The sequence below is a fragment of the Eriocheir sinensis genome, chromosome 40 (genome assembly GCF_024679095.1).
Source record: "Eriocheir sinensis breed Jianghai 21 chromosome 40, ASM2467909v1, whole genome shotgun sequence".
Lineage (NCBI taxonomy): Eukaryota > Metazoa > Arthropoda > Malacostraca > Decapoda > Varunidae > Eriocheir > Eriocheir sinensis.
The window spans coordinates 2635217-2661822 of NC_066548.1; the positions used below are offsets into that span (position 1 = coordinate 2635217).

General features: G+C 44.6%; 1 protein-coding gene across 2 annotated transcripts in view; it reads left to right on the forward strand.

Moving 5' to 3' along the window:
• The first annotated feature begins 2042 nt into the window (after positions 1–2042).
• The window catches only part of LOC127009204 (soluble guanylate cyclase 88E-like), a 46202-nt gene continuing 21638 nt past the window's right edge, over positions 2043–26606 (forward strand). For both annotated transcript variants that reach the window (XM_050882046.1, XM_050882047.1), the window contains exons 1-10: positions 2043–2221; positions 6471–6597; positions 8304–8458; positions 10092–10300; positions 10623–10746; positions 14438–14573; positions 15907–16033; positions 18492–18696; positions 22815–22961; positions 25357–25489. In XM_050882046.1, coding sequence (XP_050738003.1) covers positions 2054–2221; positions 6471–6597; positions 8304–8458; positions 10092–10300; positions 10623–10746; positions 14438–14573; positions 15907–16033; positions 18492–18696; positions 22815–22961; positions 25357–25489 — 1531 coding nt within the window. In that variant the 5' untranslated portion in view covers positions 2043–2053. The remainder of the gene's footprint in view (positions 2222–6470; positions 6598–8303; positions 8459–10091; positions 10301–10622; positions 10747–14437; positions 14574–15906; positions 16034–18491; positions 18697–22814; positions 22962–25356; positions 25490–26606) is intronic.

The following is a 26606-nucleotide window of genomic DNA, read 5'->3' on the forward strand; positions in this document are numbered from 1 at the left end:
TTCATCATCTGCGCCCTCAACTCCCCCCTCCCCACACACACACACGAAAAACTATTCAATGGTATGCGTTTGATATGGTATTAGCGTAACAGTAATAATGGAAGCTCAGTTGTAAGTTTGTATACTTTGGCGAAACGTGAAAAGACTTAACACAAAACTACACACATCCCTCACCTGCTCCCCCCTCCCCCTCACCCCGCCCACACCCCGTCATCCCTCACTCACGCCAAAGAAAGGATAACTCGCCACAAAGTTTTCACGAGGCAAGTTGTGTGGAGACCAAGGAAAGCACTCTTGGGGCTCGACGAAACGCCTTCCGTCAGACAGCCCAGTGTCGCCACGCAATCCATTTCACAAAGTTTGCCGTGATTTCAAGGCCACGGCGTTTAGGAGCAGAGAGGTGATGTAAGTTTATCCCATTCTGCGGGGTGTTTAGAATTATGTGCGTCATTTATACGACGCAGACCATCTCACCAGTATACAGCACCCTAGCCTTCATCAACACTACATCACAGTACCTTTCCGCACCGCAGCCTCTCCTCTCCTCTCCTCTCCTCTAATCTCTTGTCTTGTCTTGTCTTGTCTTCTTGTTTTGTCTTGTCTTCCCTTCATTTCCCTTCTCTTCTTTTATATTTCCTTTTATTTTGTTTTGCTGTTTTCTTATATTTTCTTCTCTTTTTTCTCCTCTCTTCTCTTTTCTCTTCTCTTTCTTTTCTTTCCTTTTGTTTTATTGTGTTTTGTTTTGTTTTCATTTGTTTTCTTCTCTTTTCTCCTCTCCTCTCCTTTCTTCTCCCTTCCTCGTTTCCTCTCCTCTCCTCTCCAGCCAGACAGACACAGACAGCACGCCTCGTCGATCCTCCTGATACATATAACACCGCCAGTAAAGTGCTCGGGGATGCCCGCGGCTTCTTTATTGCATGCACTTCGGGGGAGTTTCCGAGCGGCAGTGTGATGGCTCTTGTCTATCTCAGAACGACCATGATCTTTGCAGCCTCTTCCAGCCTACCTTCTCTGTGCCATCGCTAAGGATTGTCTCCAGTTTTTCTCTTTCTTCTCTCTATTATATATCAAGCTATCTTTTTTTTTACAGCAACGGAGACAGCTCAAGGGCAACAACAACAACAACAACAACAAAAACAAAAACAACATCAACAACAACAAAAAAACGCTAGACACTGCTCTGAATAAAAGCAGAAAAAACGAGAGGTCAAAAGATGTCAATTTCGGGTGAAGAGGTGTCTTGATAATCTCCTCCTCTTGAATGAGTTTAAGTCGTAGGCTGTCTGTCTGTCTATCTATCAATCTATTTATCTAGCTAACTATCTATCTATCTATCCACCTATCTGTCTATCTACATACCTATTTCTTTCTCTATTTTTCTTTCTCTTTCTCTTCGTGCCCAAGCGGAGTCTACCCTTTGTCCCTATCCACACACTAAGCTTACCCTCTCTTTCTCTCCCTCTCTCCCTGTGCACTCCCTAAGCCTATCCACTTTCTCATCTCACACACAAAACTTCCTTTCTCCCTCTCCCTCTCTCTCTCCCTCTGAACTTCCTAAGCCCAACCTCTTTCTCATACCAAACACATAATGCTTACCCACCCCCTCTCTCTCTCTCTTTCTCCCTTTGAACTCTCTAAGAAAAGATGGCGCCACTATAAAAAAAAACTTGCCTGCGCCATGACGGGCTGGGGACAACTACCATCCAGGCCCCTCAAGAAAGCCTACCGGCGCTATAGGCTGGCACGTAAAAAATAATAATAATAAATAAATAATAAATAGATTAAAAAAAAGCCCAAACTCTTTTTTCATCCCCTACACAGCAAGCTCATCTCTCTCTCTCTCTCTCTCTCTCTCTCTCTCTCTCTCTCTCTCTCTCTCTCTCTCTCTCTCTCTCTCTCTCTCTCTCTCTCTCTCTCTCTCTCTCTCTCTCTCTCTCTCTCTCTCTCTCTCTCTCTCTCTCTCTGAACTCCCTAAGCCGAACCTCTTTCTCATATCACACACGCAAAGCTCATCCCCACCCTCTCTCTCTCTCCCCCAGGCGTGCACCCGGCCATGTACGGGCTACTGATCGAGAACTTCAGCGAGTACATCAAAAACGATTATGGCGAGGACAAGTGGGAGGAGATCCGTCTGCTGGCCGGCATTGAGCACATCGACTTCAGCACGCACAAAATCTACAGTGAAAGCCTCCTGCCGAAGCTCATTAAGGCCGCTGTCACCGTCAGTATCCAGGAGGGGGCAGGAAGGAAGGCTGGAGAGGGAGGGACGGGAGGGTTGGGTGAGGGGATGGGGGAGTAGAGGGGGCATGCACTGTTTTGATTTTTTACTCTGATAGGCCTATAGTCTCAGTCTTAGTCTCTCTCTCTCTCTCTCTCTCTCTCTCTCTCTCTCTCTCTCTCTCTCTCTCTCTCTCTCTCTCTCTCTCTCTCTCTCTCTCTCTCTCTCTCTCTCTCTCTCTCTCTCTCTCTCTCTCTCATACGTACGTCATTCCTCTACGTCGTGTGACCTCAATTTACTGCTTTAATATATGTCATTCTTTTCGGCCCTTTTCGCGCTTAAGTTATGAGGGCAGCAGGAGGGGGAGGGGGGTTGAGGGGGGGGAGGGGGGGGTGCGGCCCATTTCCTATTCCTTCATAATTAATATTCTTGTGGTTTTGTCTCTCTACTTCGCTCTCCGTTTTCTTGATACACTAGTTACGTTCTTTTCTGTTTTTTTTCTTCTTTTCTGTGGGCTCCTGTTTATTGATGTTACTGTTTGGTTTCCGTTGTCTGCCCTTCCATCTCTCTCTCTCTCTCTCTCTCTCTCTCTCTCTCTCTCTCTCTCTCTCTCTCTCTCTCTCTCTCTCTCTCTCTCTCTCTCTCTCTCTCTCTCTCTCTCTCTCTCTCTCTCTCTCTCTCTCTCTCTCTCTCTCTCTCTCTCTCTCTCTCTCTCTCTCTCTCTCTCTCTCTCTCTCTCTCTCTCTCTCTCTCTGTATGTCTGTCTCTTTGTTTGGCTGATGAATGTCTCTGTCTGTCTGTTTGTCTGTCTTTCTGTCTTTCTTTCCTTCATTATTGTTCTTGTTCTTCTCGTTCTGGTCTTCTTCTTCTTTTTCTTTTTCTTCTTCTTCTTCTTCTTCTTCTTCTTCTCCTCCTCCTTCTATCTCTTCTTTTTCCTCTTCTTCTTCATCTTCATCATTATTTTCCTTTTCATCTTATTATTTTTTTGTGATTGTTTTCTTTTCGTTCTTCTCGTTTTTCTTATTCCTGTTATCATCGTTATCATCATCTTATCCCTCTCCTGGCGTACCCTTTCTTCCTCCTCTATCTTCACGCGTACTCAATTCTCACTCGTCCTCCCATTCTCTTTTCACATTTTCAAGAGCTTCCCCTTCCTCCATTGTACCCCGCCGCTCGCCGCCTCCTAACTATTCACACACGTTTTCTATTCCCATCGTTCCTCATCTTTTCCTTTCTCCCTCGTTTGTTTTTCCTTTACCTTTCTTAACTCTACAATTCCTTTTCACATTCCACATATTCTCCGTTTTTTTTTTATGTGTGTGTGTGTGTGTGTGTGTGTGTGTGTGTGTGTGTGTGTGTGTGTGTGTGTTAAATCTGTATGCGTCTCTGTCTGTATATCTATCAATCAATTTATCTATCTATCTACTTATCTATCTTCCTATTTCTCTATCTATCTATTTTTATCTAACTATCAATCTATATATCATCTGTCTATCTAGCTGTCTATCCATTTATGTCTATCTTTCCTTGTATATCTATCTCTTAATCTATCTATCAATGTATCTACCCATGAGTCCTTTTCATCCACGTGTCTCCCTGTCTCTCTCTGTACTGGCGCTGTTATGTCCCTTTTGTATACCACTGTTGCTCCGCCCTACTCCAGCTAACCCTCTTTCCCTCCAATCTTCTGGCCTCGGCTCATCTCTTTGTATCTTGTTGACGCACCCGCCGGGACATATTCTAAAAGAGGGATTCGATTTTGCTTCTAAATTTCAATCTACATACTGATCGGCGGACCTGCGTTATAAGATGCACTGTTTTTCCCCTGATAACTTATTTTATGGCAAGAGAAAGTTGTTACTAATCTTGCTACAGTGTTGAAAGGAGTTTGGGTTATATGAGGCGTTATTTCAAACCTTATTATACGGGAAGACAAAGTTGTTTCTATTCTCGTTGCGCTGTTAAGAGGAGTTTGAATCACATGAGGCATCCGTCCCTTATAAATTTTGAAATATACAACCCCTCGTGTGAATGCTCTACAGATTTATAACAGTTTGCAAATTCACGGTAACTAAATTAACCGATGATGTTACTCTCCGGGTGGTAAGGTGAGTGTTTAAAAATACTTCAAAATTAATAAATGGATTGCTCGCTTTTGGATTATACTCTCCGATGTTATGTCATACGGAAAAGGATGTCATACGGACGCGAAATCGAAAGCACTTCACATTTATTTCACTCGATGTCATAATAAAAATACTAGACAATTCATAGATGCACAATAAATGAACTACTCTCTTTTGATATTACTGTCCGCGTGAACTGCAGAGAAAATTATGCTATACCTACACGAAAACGATAACACTACTTTTCTTCACTGACGTGCTAAATAAAAAATGGTAAATAATTCATATATGTACAATAAATTCTTTGGATAATACTTTCCGCATGAATTGAAGAGAAAATGACGTAATAACGTAAAAATAACACTTTCAGGGCTTCTTGTACCGCGTTTATACAGTGACCGATCAACAGGTGTGACGAGAAAGGAGTGAACTGTACCTTCCTCCTTCTATGTCACTCCCTCTCCCTCTATGTATAAAAAGAAGGAACTCAATCTCTCTCTCATCTCCATACAGAGTAATACCTCATCTTTCTTCTCTCTCCCTTCTGACCAGTCTCTCCAGTTTTTGTTCTCCCTGCTAACCATTAATACGTCTATATCACTCTCCCTCCACGCAAAACAAGGAAAAGATAACTCATTCTTTTTCTCATCTCCATACAGAGTAATACCTCATATTTCTTCCCTCTCCCTTCTAACCAGTCCCTCTAGGTTTTTGTTCTCCCTGCTGACCATTAATACGTCTATATCACTCTCCCTCCACGCAAAACAAGGAAAAGATAACTCATTCTTTTTCTCATCACGTACAAAGTAATATTTCATCTTTCTTCCCTCTCCCTTCTAACCAGCCTCTCCAGTTTTTGTTCTCCCTGCTGACCATTAATACGTCTATCACTCTCCCTCCACGCAAAACAAAAAAAATAACTCACTTTTCTCATCCCCGTACAAAGTAATACCTCGTCTTTCTTCCCTCTCCCTTCTAACCAGTCCCTCCAGTTTTTGTTCTCCCTGCTGACCATTAATACGCCTTTATCATTCTCCCTCCAAGCAAAACAAAAAAAAATAACTCACTTTTTTCTCATCTCCGTACAAAGCAATACCTCATCTCTCTTCCCTTCCCTTTTAACATATTCCTCTATTTTTTGTTCTCCCTGCTGACCATTAATACGTCTATCACTCTCCCTCCACGCAAAACAAAAAAAATAACTCACTTTTCTCATCTCCGTACAAAGCAATACCTCATCTCTCTTCCCTTCCCTTTTAACATATTCCTCTATTTTTTGTTCTCCCTGCTGACCATTAATACGTCTTTATCACTCTCCCTCCACGCAAAACAAAAAAAATAACTCACTTTTTTCTCATCTTCGTACAAAGCAATACCTCATCTCTCTTCCCTTCCCTTTTAACATATTCCTCTATTTTTTTTCTCTATCCTCTCCATTCCTTTCAAAACTTATTTCATCCTATTTCTCCCACGTTTTACCTCCTCTCTTTAGCTTCCACGTAAAACATCGCCTCGCCTTCGTCCCTCTTTCCTTCAGTCCCTCCTGCAGGCTCCTCCTCGTCCTCCTCCCAAACAACATCTGTACTTCCTCGTAAAACAATACCTCGCCTTCGTGTCTCCCATTAACACCAAAACAATCTTCCCATCTCCATCCTTCCTTTCTTCACCACCCTCCCCTCCCTTCCCCTCCTTACTTTCCTTCCTCACTCCTTTCGCCTCTCCAGCCACTCAGGATTCCCAGCGCCATCTCCCATATGTAACAGGACCGTATGTTCGTGTTCCATTTTCCTCCGAGCTATGCCTCGTCTCCGTCTGCCTCGCCTCTAGTCTCTCGCCCAAGCTTTCTCTTCCTCCTTTTTAACTCTTTTTTTTTCTTGCTTCTACTTCGTTCTAACTCTTTTCTCTCTCTTTCAATCCCTTCATTCTCTTTCTAATTCATCTATCTCCTTTTTCTTTCTTCTTACTCCTTACCACATTTTCAACTTTCCACTGCCTTTCTAATCTTCCTTCCACTCCTCTAAATCCCTTCATTACCAACCCACTCCCTCGCGTCAGCTTTCCTTCTCCTTTCCCATCCTTTCTCGGCCCTTTCCGCCTCTCCCTCAAGGCTCCTCTCTCCCCCTCAGGTGCTCGGGGTCCCCAACGAGAAGATCATGTTCGGGATGGGCGGCTTCTTCGTCGAGTTCGTGGGACAGTACGGGTACGACAGGGTGCTCTCCGTGCTGGGCCGCCACGTGAGGGACTTCCTGAATGGTGAGATGATGCTTGTACTGTCCACTCCTCTCCCTCTTCCTCTCCCTCTTCATTCTCCATCACTTTTTCCTTCCTTCTCCTTCCATCATTCCTTCTCCTCCTAGTTCCTCTCTATAGCGTTTCTCCTCTTCTTTCCCACGTCTTTCATCGTCCACTCCTCTCTCTCTTCCTCTTAATATCTCTTCATTCTCCATCACTTTGTCCTTCCTTCCTTCTTCCCTCATTTCTTCTTCTCCTAGTTCCTCTCTATAGCCTTTCTCCTCCTCTTCTTTCTCACGTCTTTCATCGCCACCCTTCTACTCTCCACCCCTCTCCCTCTTCCTCCTTTAACCCTCTTCCATCTTTTTTTTCCCTTTTTTTTCCTCCTTCAACTCCCTCTCCCTCTTCTTATTTTTTTTCCTTTACCCTTCACCTTTTTCTCTTCTCCTTCACTTCATCACGATTAGTATGACATTAACTCCTCTTTCCAAGCTGTGTGTTTTATGAAAGGTCACAACCTCTTAAATAATAACATAAATTGAAGGCTTCTCATCACTACTTCTCTCTCCTCCTCCTCCTCCTTCTCCTTCATTGCTGGGTCGGTGACGGAGTGCCCAATCAAACACCCCTCACCCCCCTCTCAATATCCCCCCCCTTTCCTCCATTCCTTCCTTCTTTATACAGTTGTCCCTTTCCTCCTCTTCCTTCCTCCACCTTATTGTCTTCCTTTCTCTCCTCCTCCTCTTCCTCTTCCTCCTCCTCGCTTCTGTTTGACCCAGTTAAAAGACGAGCTGAGTTAAGGGAGGAGGAGGAGGAGGAGGAGGAGGAGGAGGAGGAGGGGGAAAAAAAGGAAAGGCGTGTAGGTTCTCATTTCTTAGTATTTTTCCCCTACACACACACACACACACACACACACACACACACACACACAGACACACATACCACTTCGTCATCGCCCTCCCTTCCCCGCCTTCCTGTCTCTCTTCTCTCAACCTACCGACCCCTCCCTTCCTTCCTTCCCTCCCTCCCTCCTTTCCTCCCTTTCTCTCTCTCTCCTTCTACCTTACGTATCCACACTCTCCCGCCCTTCAGTCCTTCCCTTCTATGCATACAGTCACCCACAGCGTCTCCATTTCACCCATACAAATTTCACCCTTGCCTCTTTGCACCAATTAACATATCAGTCACTCTCCTTACAATCTCTCTCTCTGGTTCTTTCTCTCACTGTAATGACTGTTTTCTCTTTCCAATTCTACTAAAACCAATTCAGAATCCCTTCCTCTCTTTTGAACCTATTAGCTCTGTCTTCTTTCTCTCTTTTGAACCTCTTAGCTCTTTCTCTCTCTTGAACCTCTTAGCTTTTTCTCTCTCTTGAACCTCTTAGCTCTTTCTCTCTCTCTTTTGAACCTCTTAGCTCTTTCTCTCTCTCTCTCTCTCTCTCTCTCTCTCTCTCTCTCTCTCTCTCTCTCTCTCTCTCTCTCTCTCTCTCTCTCTCTCTCTCTCTCTCTCTCTCTCTCTCTCTCTCTCTCTCTCTCTCTCTCTCTCTCTCTCTCTCTCTCTCTCTCTCTCTCTCTCTCTCTCTCGTTACCATTTTCTTTTCTCCCCTTCCACTAAAAACAATTCACCTCTCAACCTCCAACTTCCCACTTCTCCCTCTTTCTCTAACCTCCCTTCCTATAGTCCCCCTTCCTAATCTCCCTCTCAGCTCCTCCCTTCACCTTCCGCAGGGCTGGACAACCTACACGAGTACCTCAAGTTCTCGTACCCTCGCATGCGGCCGCCGTCCTTCTTCTGCGAGAACGAGTCGAGCGAGGGCATGCTGCTCCACTACCGGTCCAAGCGACGGGGGTACGCACACTACACCATGGGCCAGATCAAGCAGGTGAGGGGAGGGGGGGGGGAGGGGGGGAGGGGGGGTGGTGGTGGCATTGTTTTGTGGTTTTAGTTCATATTTTCGTTTCTGTTGTTATTTTGTTGTTGTTGTTGTTAATGGTGCTGTTGTTTTTGTTTTTGTTGGTGGTGGTGGTGATGTTGATGTTGGTGGTGATGGCGGTGGTGGTGGTGATGGTGGTGATGGTATATTTTCGTTTTTGTTGTTATTTTATTGTTGTTGTTAATGCTGCTGTTGTTACTGTTTTTGTTGTTGTTGGTGTTGGTGGTGATGTTGATGGTGGTGATGGAGATGGTAGTAGCGGTGGTGATGGTGGTGGTAATGTTGTTATTGTGTTGTTGTCATTATTTTTATCTATCTACCTGTCTATCTATCTAACTAACTATCTGCATCTATCTATCTATCTACCTACCTATCTATCAATTCATTTATCTATCTATCTATCTATCTATATCTTTTTCTCTCGCGTCTTGTCAACACCCTTCATATATTTCTGGCTTTGAGTAATTTCCACTAGTTTTTTTTCCAGCAGTCCCTCAGTCTTCTCTATTTCCCCGCTCACCATCATCATCACCATTAGCATATATGACACGACGCCCTTCCGTAATGGCCAACTTATTCGTCACCCGTTTCATATGTTCACCCTTTCTGCCCCCCTTCACTCCCCTGGTTGTTCTTTCCCTTCCTACCTCCAATAAGTCAGCAGTCTCATGTATTTCACTCCCTCCCTCACTCCCTGGTTGTTCCTCTCCTGCCCTTCCTTCCATATGTCCCCTCCGCCAACGCTGCCTCGTAAAACCTTCCCTCCCTCGTTCTGTGTTTGTTCGTCCTGTTCCCCCTTCATACGTTCAAATCAAAAGCACTTCCTCCTTGTTATGATTTCACGCCCTTGTTCTTCTCCTTCCTCTTTCTCTTTTCTCTATGTCACCCGTTTCTTATTTTCATCTTTTTCCACTCTAGTTCCTCCTCCCATCCCTCTGTTCTTTCCTCTCCTCATTTTCTCTAATATGTCACGAGTTTGCTATATTCACATTCTTTCTTTCTAGTTCCCCCTCCTATCCCTTTTCACTCACTTACTCCCATTGTTCTTCTTTTCCTCTCCTCTTCTTCTCTCTCTAATTTATCACCAGTTTGCTATATTCTCCTTCTTCCATTCTCGTTCCTCCTCCCATTCCTTTTCACTCCCTTACTCCCTCTGTTCTTCTCTCCTTCTCCTCTTCCTCTTTCTCATACGTCACCAGAGTTCCATTTTCACCCTCTCCCTCCAGTTCCTCAGTCCATTCCCTTTCACCCACTTTCTCTCTTCGTTCTGCTCCTCCTCCTCCTCCTCCTCCTCTTTCTCTTACACATCACCAGTTTCCTCCTATTTTGCCCTCCTCTCACAATAGTTCCTCCTTTCCATCTTCCCCTTTCACACCCTTTCTCCCCTTCTTTTACTCTCTTCCTCTTTCTCTAACACGTCCTCAGGTTGTTATGTTCATCTTATATTTTGGTTATTCCTTTCCATCCCTTCATCTTCTCATTTTCACCTTCTTCCACTCTAGTTCCTCCTTCAATTCCCTCCACATGTCATCACCACTTCAACCACTTCATCACCTTCACGTCACTTTCGCTCCTCCTACAGGTGGCGAGTCACTTCTACAACACTGACATGAAGGTGGAGCTGGTGCGGGAGGAGCTCATCTTCGACACCTCGCACGTCACCTTCCAGCTCACCTTCGACAACCGGGCCTACACCAACCAGGCCAACCTCATCCTCATCCGCGAGGAGAAGTCATTGCCGCTCAGAGGAAACATTCTCTTCGAAATCTTCCCCTTCTGCATCCTCTTCGGGTAAGTTTTGACAACACAGGTTTTCTTAGTAGGGGCAGAGCGGGTCTTGGGGTATAGGCGGGGTGCGTGTTTGTTGAGTGGATGATTGGATGGGCGGATGTGGCAATGGATGAGTGGGTGGGTGAGTAGCCGAGTGGATACCTGCCAAGTATCGTGGAACACTCGTTAAGTACCTTCGTAAATTAGAGACGAGGAAGGCCTGATCTTTATGTGACTGCACGCGAGTCATCCTGTAAAAAGTGTCTCCATTTTCACACTCAGCCACTCTTTCATGCACGCGTCAGACAACAACCTCTGAGCCTCCCTCCCTTCCCCTCCCCAGGAACAAGATGCAGGTGAAGTACATCGGTAACAGCATGATGCAGATAATGCCGGAGCTGGTGGGCAAGAAACTCACAGACTGGTTCGACCTCCTCCGCCCGCACGTCGAATTCAAGTTCGAAGCTGTAAGTATAATCATGTAGGTACTTAATGGCCCTCTTACATACCATGGCTCCTCGGACTGCTCCTCTTGCTACCCCGTGATATTCGAAGCATTACCCTCACGACTTAGCTGTGTGGCTCTCGACATCTTGTATTAGGATATTAATTTCTAAAGCACCGGCGACCTAATGATTGATCTCGTGCTCCACTCCGTAAAACCCTCCTACGTGCTTTTATCCTCACGACCTACGGTATATTTGTAAGCCTCTTGAGTCTTAACAGAACCAAGAGCTGTGTGTGTGTGTATGTGTGTGTGTGCCTCTCGACAGCAGGTATCAGGTCAACGCAATGAATACACTCGCGATCTATCCTGAAAAACCCTCCTACGTATACTTTTATTATCACGACCTATATTTGTAAGCCTCTTGAGTCTTAACGAAGAGCTGTGTGTGTGTGTGTGTGTGTGTGTGTGTGTGTGTGTGTGTGTGTGTGTGTGTGTGTGTGTGTGTGTGTCTCGCCGTCAGGAATCGGGGCAACGCAATGAATACACTCGCAATCTCTTCAGAAAACCCTCTTACGTACTTTATCTAATACTCTTGACCTATTTGTAAGCCGCTGGACAGAACTAGGAAATGTGTGCCTCTTCCCATAATATGGTATTAGAGTTAGAGTATCCATTTCTGAAGCAGTGGCGACCTAATGAGTACTCTCTCGATCCACAATGAAAGAAAAAACATCCTTCGTACGTTCATCCTTACGATCTATTTATTAGCCTCTTCACGGAACTATAAGAGCTATGTGCCTCCCGCCTCCTGGTATTAGGCTATTCATTTCTATAGAGGTACCGACCCATTGAATACATATAGCCGGCATCATAAGACACTTTCGGTTCTCACATCAGCTATTTCTAAAGGTCAGTCGGGTTCAAATGAGTGTTTCTTCAGGTTCATTGCACAGAAGGGTCAAACTACCACCAGGGCCATAAAACTGCTCCTGGAAATGCCCACAACTCCTACGAAAGCCTTGTCATTTAGGTGTTCTTGGGATATGAAGTGTCTTATAATGCGACCCAGTTACTGTACTCTCTCGCAATCTAGCAAAGAGGCTTGAACCGTGCCCTGGTAAATCCTCTAACATACTTGGACTATAATTCTTCCTCCTCTTCACCTCTCCCCTGCCACTACTCCTTCATTTCTTCCTTTTCCTGACCTCCACCATCTCCCACGCATTCTCCCTTCTATCCATCCATCCATCCATACACACACACATACGAAAACAACATAAGTATAAACGCGGACACATCTACACACGGTCACTTAAATACAACCCGTACTTCCGACCCAGCGACACTAACCACATCACACACGGATACCACAAACTCTCGAAACACAGGCAATGACGCTCGCTCCAGCCACGAAGGCCCGGAAATGGTACAGAGAGTCTCGGAACTTTGCGGATAAATCAAATACTACGAATTGCTCTGACAGCTTCAACTCCGGTAAACTATGGACTGTGTGTGGGAGGAAGGGGAGGAGGGGGGACATGTGTATGTGTGTGTGTGTGTGTGTGTGGTGGGAGAGAGAGAGAGAGAGAGAGAGAGAGAGAGAGAGAGAGAGAGAGAGAGAGAGGCAGAGACTCAAAGAAGCACCAGGGACAGAGAGTGACCTAAACACACACACACACACACACACACACACACACACACACAAATAAACAAACAGCCAAACAAACAAAAAAAAGAGTAAGAGGCAGAGAAGGGCAAGGAGCACACTAGACATATATTTAGGCAAGGTCACGCACAGACCAACATCAATTAGCCTACACACACACACACACACACACACACACACACACACACACACACACACACAGACACACCTCCCACACACACACACACACAAAGCCCCCACCCCCCTCCCTTCCACCCCCCACACACACATACCCCTTCCCCCCACCCACCCACATACCCCCTCCTCCTCCACCCTCTCCCTCTCTCCCCTACACACGCAGCTTAATGAGTCCTCCGTATCATAGAGTCGTGACGTGTAATAATGTCAAGGCATTGAGGGCCCATCTCGACCACTGGGTATCGGCTGCAATTATCTGCCGGAAATGTAGAATCGATAGGTCTTACGTAACTTGGGCTGGCTGGGGGAGGGGGGAGATGGGGTGGATGGATGGGAGATGGGAGGGGCAGAGAATGACTTAATGGATAGGTAGATGGACTGTAATGGGTAAGACAAGGGAGTGAAGGGGTGGAGGAGTGGAGTACTGGGTCAGTCAGGGAGCTGAAGATGGGAAGAGACAAGGGGTGGATGAGGGATGGAGTAAGTGGATGAGTTTATGGATAGGTAGATGGAGTGTAATGGGTAAGATATGAGAGTGGAGGGATAGGTAAGTGGGTCAGTGGGGTAGATGTGGGGGTGAGATGGGAAGTGGAGGGGTGGATAGGGTGGGGGGCAGTAGATGATTTAATTGGTGAATGGATGGAGTGAGACGGATAATGGATGAAGGGATGAATGGGTAGAACTGTGGGTAAGTGGATCAGTAGGGTAAATAGAGCAGTGGATGAGTTGATGAGTGGTTAGGTGGAGTGTATGGGTGGAACAGAGTGGATGAAATGAGGGGGGATGGATAGAACAATGGATGTGTGATTAGGTGGGTGAGTGGATAGGTAAGGCAGTTAATAGGTAGATGGATAAAGGAGTGGATGAGTGGAACAGTGGATGAGTGAACGAATAGGTAAGTGATGGAATAGGCAGGTGGAGAAGCAAGGTAATCAAGAGAACATTTACCTTAATTAATTAACGCGGTACGAGCGACGGGCCAAATTTGTGGCTTTACCGTGTAGCAGCGACGGGCCAAATTTTTGTCATGATAAAGACCCCCCAAAAATAGATGATGCATAAACTGATCACAAATGCGTTGATATATATTTTGGAATGGTGTGTGTGTGATGATTTTTTTCTCATTAATTTGCTTAGAGGGGCCTTTAATTAAGAAACATGATCCCCGCAGCTACCGGGTTAAGGGAGACGTTTCAAGCAATTTTACCTGATGTAGCGAGGTTTTTCATGACTTGGCGATTAATGATTTACCTTCGACTTTCATGTTTAAACCACAAACCCTAAATGAAGAAAACTATCAAACTGTTCACTATTTGCCCTCTGCTTGTAGTTTCTTCCATATCTTTTGGCTACTCTTTATTTTTTCCTTTTGTGAGAGAGAGAGAAAGAGAGAGAAGGTGAAGGAGAGTCAGAGAAGGAGGACAAGGACAAGGAGACTGATTTAGGAGAGTATTAACGAGGCGGAGAGTTGGATCATCGGAGAGTAGCAGGCTTTTTTTTGTATCCTTTTTGTTGCCCTTGAGACGTATCCTTTAATGTAAAAAAAATATCCCTCACTGCAGCTCCTTATCCTCTTTTTCAATGTATCTTTCACAAACCCATAACTAGAGAGAACTAATTTACTCGACTTCATTTCGTGTTCTCTTCCTTCCACACTCACCTCCTCGCACACCAGTACCTATTCGCCTCAGACTCCTTACTCACTTCATACTCACTCCTCTTCCCGTCCTCCATACGCCCCATTTCCTCCCCTATTATCCCCCTTCCCAGCTAAACAACCTCCTTCCCTTCCTCCATACCCCCCATTCCCTCCCCTATTATCCCCCTTCCCAGCTAAACACACCTCCTTCCCGCCCTCCTCCCTCAGATCCTCCGGCGCACCAACAACATCTTCGAGCTCGTTACGGTCAACTCAGTGTTCCAAGCTCAGAAGAAGGTCAACGGTGAGATCGACTCCAACTCCTCCAACGACGACGATCCTGAGCACGCCTTCAAGCTCAAAGGTACGCACGAGAGCTTCATTAGCGGTACGACAGGTAGGTGAGAGGGACAGAGGGAAAGGGAAGGTTAGAATCAAAAGGTAGGCACGGGAGCTTCATTAGCGGTACGACAGGTAGGTGAGAGAGGGATAGTAGGAAAGGCAAGGTTAGAATCATATTTAAAGGAGTTAGAGGGTTGTAGGAAAGAGGGAAGGAGTTACGGGTTACACTGCACACTCCTCTCTCCTCTCCTCTACTCCACTCCACTCCACTACACTATACACTACACCACACTACACTTCAGCTTACATTACACTACACACACATTACACTGCTAATTACACTACTACATTATGGTATAGGGCAAAATACAAGGGTTGAGTTTCCTCCTTCCTAACCTTACCATCCATTGCCTTCCTTTTTCTCTCTATAATACTCTTTTCCATTCTGAGGGTTGTAGAGGTCAAATATCTCACTGCACAACAACACAAGCTCACCACACCCAAGCTATGAAAGGTCAAGGTCAAATATGGGATCAACGTCATAGTTTTGTCATCATCATCATCAGGTGGAATCATATAAAAAAAAAATGTTGATGGCGTTGTGTGGTATTTGATTCCCTATAATTTATTGGGGCTGATGATGATTGTAGCTGATCCTTTTTCATTTTTTTTTTCTTTTTTTGGTTTCTCATCGCCTGTCATTGTTGGCCCGGATGACTAATGGGTTTTGTTTTTTCTCTTTTGTTTTTTTTCGTCTCTCTCTCTCTCTCTCTCTCTCTCTCTCTCTCTCTCTCTCTCTCTCTCTCTCTCTCTCTCTCTCTCTCTCTCTCTCTCTCTCTCTCTCTCTCTCTCTCTCTCCCTCCTTTCCTCTTCCTTCCTTCCCTCCCCTTCCCTCCAACTTCTCACTCCCTCCCTTCCCCTTCCTCCCTTCACCTCCCTCTCTTTCTCTTTCCATCCCTCCATCTTCCCCTCCCTCCCTTTCCATAACTCCTTCCTACATTCTCTTCCCCTCCCTACCTTCCTTTTTCCATCCCTCCACCTCTCCTCTCCTCCTTCCCTCTTTCTTTTCATCCCTCCTTCCTTTCTTCCATTCCCCTAACTCATTTCCCCGCTGTCTTCCTCTTCCCTTCCCTCGCTTCCCCTCCTCTCCGACCCCTTTCCTTCCTTCCTATTTTCCTTCCCTTCCCTTTCCTCACTGCTTCTCTCTTTCCATTTTCCTTCGTTCCCTTTCCTTCCCTTCACTGTTCCATCACTCCATCCCTCATTTCCCTTCCCTTCCATCCTTTTTCCATACCTCCCTTCCTTTCCCTCCCTACTTCCCTCTCTCTCTCCTTCCACCCCACCTCCCTCCCCAGGCCAGATGATCTACATGGACGAGTGGAAGATGGTGCTGTTTCTAGGTACGCCCGTCATGAAGGACCTCGACTCCCTCGTCTACGCCGGCCTCTACATCAACGACCTCTCCATGCACGACTTCTCCAGGTGTGTGTGTGTGTGTGTGTGTGTGTGTGTGTGTGTGTGTGTGTGTGTGTGTGTGTGTGTGTGTGTGTGTGTGTGTGTGTGTGTGTGTGTGTCAAACTACCACCAGGGCCATAAACTTACCCACTGAAATGCCCACTGAAAGCCTTGTCAAATGTGTGTGCTTGGGACCCGATGTGATAAAAAACTCGTCACTAATCTTTCTTAAAACAAATAAATAAAACTAAACGATCACTATCTTCATTTTCTTATCACGTAATAAAGCTTAACCCTATTCAATCCGAGGGCGGACAAATCTGGCCTCCCTTCAGCCACTTCGATCAAAACGATACTCTTTTTTTGTATTACTTTCCACTAGCTTCTTTTCATTCACTATTCATTATTGTCTTACACTATTGATTCGGTACCAGGACTTAGTGTTCATGAGCGTTATCGTTGTTCAGATAAATGGTGTTACGAGCGTCAAAATTTGAAAACGTCTTATCGGGGAGAGTTAAAACCACTCCAGCAAACCACTCCATCCATCGGCTCACCAAACTCCTTCGGTAAACCCATAAACATTAATGGTCGCGGTGGTCATGGTGGTGGTGGTGGTCGAAACATTGTGCCGCATAGGAATATCAATCACGCAAGAAAGTTAATAATCTACGGAAACTTTCAGCCACACTTCAGGATTTTCACACGCCACGATTTATTCCGTTGATTAATGAGTTGCTTGCGTCTCATGTCCATTAATTACTGTCATCACCCACTCACCTTCTTTCTTATGGTTATTACGCGTTTTATCCCTGTCTCCACTATACCTTTTACTGTCCACTTACCACTTACCACTTACTCATATATCCACTTAGTCACCCACTCATCTTCTTTCTTCTGGTTATTACGCGTTTTATCCCTGTCTCCACCATACCTTTTAATTTCCCCTTTCCACTTACCACTTACCACTTACTCATTTATCCACTTACTCACTCACTCACTATACCTTTCCTCTTATCCTTATCTTCCTCTCACATTTACTCATTTATCCACTTAGTAACTCACTCACTCAAACCTTTTACCTTTTTCTCCCCCCTCACACTCACTCACTCACTCACTCACTCACCATTATACACTATACCCAGTCCGCGCTCTCTTACTCACTCCTCAATACCGAATGAACACTCACTCACTTACTCAGTCTCACTCACTCACTCTCACTCACTCAGTCTCACTCACTCACTAACTCACATTTCATCCATTTTCTCATCGAAGACATTACTCACTCACCCACTCACCCACTCACTCACTCACTCACTCATAGACCTCACCATTCAAATACCACCAGTTATTTGCCACTCTCTCCCTCCCTGGCTAGAGCTGCTTGTTACTTAGTAGGAAAATCTGAGTGCGTGCGTGACTTGAGAGCGTTCAGACTGGTGGTGCCATGATGATGGTGGTGGTGGTGGTGGGGGTGGGGGGGGGGTGATGTTAATAGTGGTGTGTGGGGGGTGGGGGAGAGGGAAAGCGTGAGATATCAAGTTACGTGAATGAGAGCCCTGAAATCTGTCTCTGGTGTAATATTTTAAAATCTCCTTATCCTTCTCTAACCTCCCCTTCCTCCTTACCTACTCTACACACAACGTAAGCTTCCCTAAGGCTCCTAAATGATATAAAATAGACCTCACGCACTCTGTAAACCTCACCTTCTCTTCTTACCTCCTCTTTCCCTTTACTCTACACGCAACATAATTAATTTTACCGGAGAGCGTGAACACATGAGAGAATGAGGATGAGGAGGAGGAGGAGGAGGAGGAGGAAGAGGAGAGTTTGACCTTTTATTTCCCTTTTTGAGACGGTTAGTTAAACGTATTGGAATTTCACGGAGTTTTGAACCTTTACTTTATCCCTCTCCTGTGTCCGGAAGGCAAGCCACGCCACATCATAGGAGACACGCTTACAGAGCCCCAGGTGGGATTTGAGGCGGTGATCTCTCAAGCGCGTGGCGAGCGAGCGAACCACATAGCAATCAAAGGAGACGAGTTCGTGTGTGTGTGTGTGTGTGTGTGTGTGTGTGTGTGTGTGTGTGTGTGTGTGTGTGTGTGTGTGTGTGTTTATTTGTTTGTTTGTCTGTCTGTTTGTCATTCACACTGTCTGTCTGTCTTTTGTCTATCTGTCTGTCTATCTGTTTTTTTTTTTAGGTAAAGGAAGCGACTCAAGGTCAAAAACACAAAAAAGCTCGGTGGTTATCTGTGTCTGTCTTTTTGTCTGTCTGTCTGCCTGTCTGTCTGTCTTTTGTCTATGTCTGTCTATCTGTCTGTTTTTTTAAGGAAAGGAAGCAACTCAAGGTCAAAAACACACAAAAAAGCTCGGTGGTTATCTGTGTCTGTCTTTTTATCTGTCTGTCTGTCTGTCTACCTGATTGGTGTCATTTCCCTGACCATAAAGATACCTCCCTACCCTTCTCCCTTCCCCGCTCCCCCAGAGACCTCATGCTGGCGGGGACGCAGCAGTCGGTGGAGCTCAACCTGGCGCTGGAGCAGGAGCAGCACAAGAGCAAGAAGCTGGAGGAGTCGATGCGGAAGCTGGACGAGGAGATGAGGCGGACGGACGAGCTGCTCTACCAGATGATCCCCATGCAGGTGGCGCAGCGCTTACGGAAGGGAGAGAACCCGGTCGACACTTGCGAGGTACTGCTAACACCGCCACCACCACCACCATCATCATCATCGTCATTATCAATCCACTGCATGGTTTGAGCTTTTCTAACGTTCTCCGCTACGTTCTGCTCTCTCTCCGTTCTGCGCCATTGTTCTTCACACTGTTCCCTCCTTCCTCCTTCCCTCCCTTTTCCCTTATTCTCTACGCCCTTTCCGAACCCGCGTCGTCCAGAGCGCGGTGAATGCGGGGCCCGCACGCTAACCACTCAGCCACCGCCTACCCTAAATTGGAAGGTTTTTAATATTTGACTCTTCCTTAATTCCTGATTCTCGCTTACTACCTCTCCCATTACTTCCTCTCGACCTCCTCATCCTAATTAATGATCCCCGTCGACATGACCTACTTTACGAATGTCGGCACAAAGAGACACGTTAAAAATAAAAGTGTTCCACCGCCCAATTACACACCTTGCGTTGCTGAGGTATGCAGGTAAGAGCGATACACCTGAGATGAGTCACCTGTCCTACCGCCGCTGGTCAGGGCACAAAGCCAAGCGTAAAGCCTTAATTAGGGCGGGGAATTGTTTTGCTGCTTTCGAGGAAGGAGATGAAAATAGAGAGAGAAAGAAAGAAAAAAAGAAAGAAAGAAAGAAAGAACGCGAAATGAGATGAAAATAGAGCCAGCTGAGAGTGAAAGAGAAAGAAAGGAAGAAAGAAAGAAAGAAATAGACAGAGAGAAAAGCATAAATAAAAATAATTAAAATGTTATATATAGATAGAAGAAATGTGTGCGAGAGAGAGAGAGAGAAAGCCGAGAGAGAGGAAGCCGGTAGTCTGCCTCGCCGCCTTCCCTTCACCTGAGAGGCCGCTAATTAAGTTGTCCGGCACGACGAAAACGCTCCGCCAGGCGTCTTGTGCCGCTGGTGGAGGAAATTACACGGCTTATGAGACGTCGAAATTCACCCATCCAGCACAAGAAGAAATGAGGTGATAAACGGAGCGTGAAAATTACGAAACCCCAAAAAGTAACCCACCTGCATATAATCCACCCGAAATGGACCTCTCTTTTGGCTACTCCTTACTTTTTACTCTTGTGGGAGCGGCGAGTAGCGGGCTTTTTTTTATATACCCTTTTTGTTGCCCTTTAGCCGTATCCTTTGATGTAAAAAAAATCATGTGGTATAGGTTTAATAAAAAATATGGAGGTTGTAAGAAAAGTGACGAAAATGCGATTCATGAAAGGAAAAACATTATGCATTTGGACACGCTAAACCTACTCTCCTACTCTCTACGCCCTCTCCAGTTCCTCCTTCGCCTCTCCACCTGACCGTCACCACCAAGACAATATATCCTGCTCCACGCTATCCATTCCCTCCTCCACCTCTCCACCTGACCGCCACCACCAAGACAACATTTCCTGCTACACACTATCCATTCCCTCCTCCACCTCTCCACCTGACCGTCACCACCAAGACAATATATCCTGCTCCACGCTATCCACTCCCTCCTCCACCTCTCCACCTGACCGTCACCACCAAGACAATATATCCTGCTCCACACTATCCACTCCCTCCTCCACCTCTCCACCTGACCGTCACCACCAAGACAATATATCCTGCTCCACACTATCCACTCCCTCCTCCACCTCTCCACATTCTTAACACACGTGACCTAAATACCCCGCCGTTCCAGACATATTTCAATTTTCTGGTTTCGCTTTCATCTTTTGCATAATTTTCGTCATTCCACCCCCGCACCGCATCCTTTCCTTCACTTCATAAACTTTTCCCTTCCATCTCTTTACGCAGGGTCGTCCTTGACACATAAACAATTTAATAACCTAGTTCGTTTTTTCACACGTTCTTCGTTTCATTTTCCACGTCTGCAGTCTAACAGAATATAGTTGTTGTTTTTCTTTTTCGATATTAAAAAACATCTAATTATTCTTTCCTCGCTGGTAGAACGCCTGCAGACTCCTATAATTTATTTTCCCATTCTAGAAATTCACCTAAATATTTTGTCCTTGCAATTAAAACCTCCTGTTCCCCAAGGTTTTTAATTAGGCCATTCCTCTACAGTAACACTACACATATGATTAATTATTTTCCCATTCTAGAAATTCACCTAAATAATTTGTCCTCGCAGTTAAAACCTCCTGCTCCCCAAGGTCTTTAATTACCCCAAACCTCTACAGTAACGAGGGATTCTTTTACCCATCCAGCACAATTGACCTCTCTTTTAGCTACTCTCTGCTTTTTACTTTTCTGGGAGCGGCGAGTAGCGGGCTTTTTTTTTGTACTTTTTTGTGTTGCCCTTGAGCCGCATCCTTTGATATAAAAAAAACCACTCCACTTATAATTAATTACCTTTCAGCTTCACTTGCTTTTACGAAACATTTCTGCACTCACTCACATCATCACATTCCTTCCTCGCCCCGCAGACTCCATATAACCCTTTTCCGCACACCAATGTCACCTCTTCTGCACCCTACACTGAATGAGCGGGCAAAAGAGAGGTCAAACTTACATCTTTATATATAATTTCTCGTCACTATGTATGTAACCTATTTCTATATGCTGCTATCACCATCTATGTATCTTATGTGACCTGTTTTCCAGTCCATATATCACTACTCTATTTTCTGGTCTAACGCGCTTTAACCTATTTTTCTAAGCTTATATCAGCATCTATGTATCTTATGTGACCTGTTTTTCAGTCCATATATCACTACTCTATTTTCTGGTCTAACGCGCTTTAACCTATTTCTCTAAGATTATATCAGCATCTATGTATCTTATGTGACCTGTTTTTCAGTCCATATATCACTACTCTATTTTCTGGTCTAACGCGCTTTAACCTGTTTTTCTAAGCTTATATCAGCATCTATGTATCTTATGTGACCTGTTTTTCAGTCCATATATCACTACTCTATTTTCTGGTTTAACGCGCTTTACTCCAAACTTGTTCCTACACGTTTACATCATAGTGTTTTTCGACCCTGCAGACTGTCACCGATATTGAATATTTTAGTGATTAACGAGCTTTGTTTTCTCTCTCTCTCTTTTTTTCCTTGACCTGCTTCCTTTACTGCAGAAAAGCAACCTAGTTCTCTACACTAATATCATGTTATTTTCCGGTTCAACAATTTTTTTTAAACTCATATTCATCATATTTACAGTACCACGTTTATTTATAGGCTGTACAGACAGACTCCTTAAACCCCATTAATCTCAATCAACACCATTACTCTTCGTTTCGACATCAAAGACACGTATAGAATGGAGGCTTATTCCGCACGCTTACACTACAAAACTCTAACTTATCAGCTCTACAATCTTCAACAAACTAATTACCGCACACTAACAGCAACTCCAAAGATTGTAGCCATCTCCCCTTGATATTAACTCCTTTCAACCCCTCTAAGAACTTTATCCAACTGTCTCCGATATACTAATGCCATCTTGTTTTTTTCTCCCGTCCCCCTCTCCAAAGACCTTACTCAGCATTCTTTCTTGAACTAGCGCCATTTCCTTTTCATTCGCTTCCCTTGAACCTCTCCAATGCCCTGATCTACCTGTCTTCTTTGCATTGTTCTTCACAGTGTTCCCTCCTTACTCCTTCGTCCCCTTTTGCCACTCTCTTGTCGTTTCCCTCAGCCCCCAGCCCCTCCAACGACTTTATCCAACCATCTTCTTCACACAAACACCATCTTATTCTTTCCTCCCTTACCATCTCCAAAAAGCCACAACCAACAGTATCTTGCAATAACGTCATCTCTTTGTTGTTTTCCTCCCTCTTCTCCTCTTCAAAGACTTTATCCAACATTCTTTATTGCACCAACGCCATTTCCTTGTCTTTTCCTCCTCTCAGGTTCTCTATACACCTTATTTAACTGTCTTCCTTGCAATAACGCCATCACTTTCTTGTTTGCTTCCCTCTTTTCCTCTTCAAAGACTTCATCCAAGATTCTTTAGTGCACCAACGCCATTTCCTTGTCTTTTCCTCCTCTCGGCTTCTCTATACACCTTCTTCAGCTGTCTTCCTTGCACTAAAGCCGCCCCCTTGTATGTTTCCGTCCTCCTCCTCCTCCTCCTCCTCCTCCTCCCCAAACACTAACGCCCTCTCCCCTCCTCCCCCGCCCCGTGCAGACCTTCGAGAGCGTGACCATTCTCTTCTCGGACGTGGTCACCTTCACAGAGATCTGCAGCCGCATCACGCCCATGGAGGTGGTCTCAATGCTCAACGCCATGTACTCCATCTTCGACAAGCTCACCGAGAAGCACAAGGTGTATAAGGTGAGGCACACACACACACACACACACACACACACACACACACACACACACACACACTTGCTTTTTTTATAATCAACAGCATTAATACATGATACCCTAATGGATTCGTTAATGCCTATACAGCAAATAAATTATCCAAAAAGCTGAGATACGAAAATAAGTAACTATATTTTTGTTTATGTATTTTTAATGGAAAGGGCGACATGGATTCAGTTATTCTGATAATCTATTTATTTAAGGATAATTTTCATATTTGATCATTATAAAAGAAAAACAGTCGTGTCATTGCCTTTGAGTTCATGCACTTAGACTTGATAAACTTAAACAAGGGTTGGCTCACAAAAGCAGCAGTGGAGGAGTGGATAAGACCTTTAAGTGTCGTAAGGCAAGTGGGAGAATGACTGAAGATGGTCAAGATAAGTTCAATAATATATAAATGACGAAAAATGCTGATGGCCTATTTGGATTTTTTTTACGGAAGACTTTATATTTTTCTGTTCATATAAACCAATCTATACACGCGTCAAGAAACTCAGTAAAGGCACAAAATCCTCTGAAGTTCGGCAATGCAAGATTTCCAAATGTAGTAAATGAAGTGTGGCTAAATATAACCGTAGATTTTTTTCTCACCAGCGCTTCCAATTACAGTAAGTTAACGGCGGCTCGGTGATCTAATTAAGAGTAAATCCGAGCTAATTGCAACGGAAAAATATTGGTTGTAGCAAATATACGACCCTCCCGATCAGTTACTGTTCTTGGTAAACACACACACGTAAACTCTCACTCTCTATCTGCTTGCTAATTTCTCTATCTATCAGTCTATCTATCTACCTATCTATCTGTCTATGTATCTATCTGTCTGTCTATCTGTCTGTTTGTCTATGTATCTATCTGTCTGTCTATCTGTCTATGTATCTATCTGTCTGTCTATCTATCTGTCTGTCTATCTGTCTGTCTGTCTATCTTAGCCTTTCCACTGCCCCATTTCTATTTTCAACCTTCATTCTCTCCCTTTTTAATCTTTCTACTGCCCCATTTCTATTCCTTTCAACTTAATCCCCTTCCTCCTCCTCCCTCCACCTTAGCCTTTTCACTGCCCCATTTTATATTCCTTTCAACTTAAGCCTCTTTTTCCTCTACTCATCCAGTTTCTTAATCTTTCTGCTATGCGTCTTTATATTCCTTTAAACTTAATACCCTTCCTCCTTCTCCCTCCACCATAGCCTTTCCAGAACTTATATTCCTTTCAACTTAATCCTCTTTTTCCTCTTCTCATCCGAATTTCTTAATCTTTCTGCTATGCGTCTTTATATTCCTTCCTCCGTCTCCCACCCAGTTTCCAAGCCTTCCCTCTACCCGCCCTTTCATATTCCTTTGCACTTCCTTCCTTCAGTACACGCGGTTGAGAGGTTAAAGGGTACTCGTCGCCACCTCCAGCGTCTTCACCCCTATTAGCTCTGTCTCCGCTCACCCGAGGGAAGAAATTAGATATGTAAAGAAACGTTGTGAGGATGAAAGGGATATTTTTAGCCATGGGTAAACTAAAACCGTGATCAAAGGAGTGTCTCAGATATCTACTGCTATCCGGTATTTGTCTATCTATCTATATATCTATCTATAAGTGTGTGTCTGTCTCTATAGCTATTTATTTACTCCATGTTTTACTTTAGCAAGGGAGGCTAATTAGGTGATCAAACAATTCTTTTAATCCGTTGTGTGGAAGTGAATCGTAAGGTTTTAATCTAACTATCTATTCGGTTATCCAATCTATCAGTTTTATCTATCTATCTATCTGTCTGTCTACCCATCTTTTTATCTATCTGCCTATCAATTAACATACCAGCTATCTCCTCTACAAAACACTATCTATTATCTATCTATCTATCATCCATCCATGTATGTACCAATTTGTATTTTTATCTACGTATCAAGCTATCTTACTATCTTTTTTTTTTATTTATCTGCCTGTCTATCCATCTTTTTGTCTATCTACCTGTCTATCTATCTGTCTATCCATCTTTTTGTCTATCTACCTACCCGTTAACATACCTGCTGTCCCCTTTACTAAACACTATTTATCTATCTATCTGTCTATTCCCCGCTTATGTCTGTACCTATTTGTATTTTTATCTACGTACCTTGCTACTGACCAATCTCATTATTTTTTTTACGGTAGAGGAAACAGTCCAAGGGCAAAAAACAAGGAAAAAATAATGAAAAAAAAGCCTGCTACTCACTGCTCCTACAAAAGAGTTAAGAGGAGTGACCGAAAGATAGGTTAATTTCGGGAGAGGTGTTCTGATACCCTCCTCTTAGTCTTAACCCCGTACGCGTCCCTCAGCCCTCCATTCCCCTGACTCCCTGTACACCCAACGCCCTTTTTTTCCCTGTACAGGTGGAGACGATCGGAGACGCCTACATGGTGGTGGCGGGCGCCCCGGAGCGACAGGCCAACCACGGCGAGATGGTGTGCAACATGGCGCTCGATATGGTTGAAGCGATCACCGAACTCACTGACCCCTCCACAGGTAAGCATTTATCTCTATAGCCCATATTTTTGTTATTGAAGGGAAGTAGCATCAGACCTTTGCCTTGAGATCTAACCCTTGATCAACTAACCGTCCAAGTGCCTATAATATGTCTGGGCTTGCACATCCGCAATTGATGAAGCTCTCGGAAAGGTTGTAGTGCTTAGTGGTATGGATAGTTTTATGAGCCTAGTGGTAGTGTGACAAGCCTTCTGCAGCATAAATAAGAAAAACACTCATGAGAACCAGACTAATCTTCTTCGTGGCGTTATATATATTTGTTGTGAGAGCAGAAAGCGTCTGAGAATACGGGGCTTTATCTCAACAGTGGAGCAGCTTGTCCCTATCCATTCACATGTGCGAACTTTCCCCTAAGCCTCTAACAGACAAGTATCCTCCCCTGGTCATCCAAATCCTCTATAGCTAAAGATCCTCTCCCTCTCCACTCAAATGTGAAGAGCTTTCTCTAACCCTCTAACAGACCAGTATCCTCCCCTGGCCATCCAAATCCTCTATAGCTAAAGATCCTCTCCCTCTCCACTCAAATGTGAAGACCTTTCGCTAATCCTCCAGCAGGTTACAATCCTCCCCCTAGCTGTCCACATCGTCATTTTCTTTACAGCAAAGGAAACAGTTCAAGGGCTTAAAAAAAACAATAATGAAAAAAAAAAGCCCGCTACTCACTGCTCCTAAAATGATTACAGATGATGAGACAACAGATGAGCCTTCCATCTTTAGTTATTCACAAATAGGCTCCCCCCATCCCCAGTCTGTTATATACCTGTACCCTGTAACCTTCTATGAGTAAACACCATAACCTTCAACCCTCTAACAATGAGCATCTTTTCCCTAGTCACACACGAACACCTTTCCCAGTCGTCTTCAGATGAGTACCCTTCCCCCTTCGCATCCCAACCCTCGCCTCAGATACAGGCACTCGAGGCTCCTCTTCACGGTGAGGCTGACTTACTATATATTAATTAATACGCTAGAAGCCGTATTCACACGTAGGTAACACCGTTATCTCGACGTATCAACAGCCTCGACCGCGTTATCTCGAACACTAAAGATAAGCTAAATCTGTTTAAAGTAGATACTATTTAAAGTCACCACCACA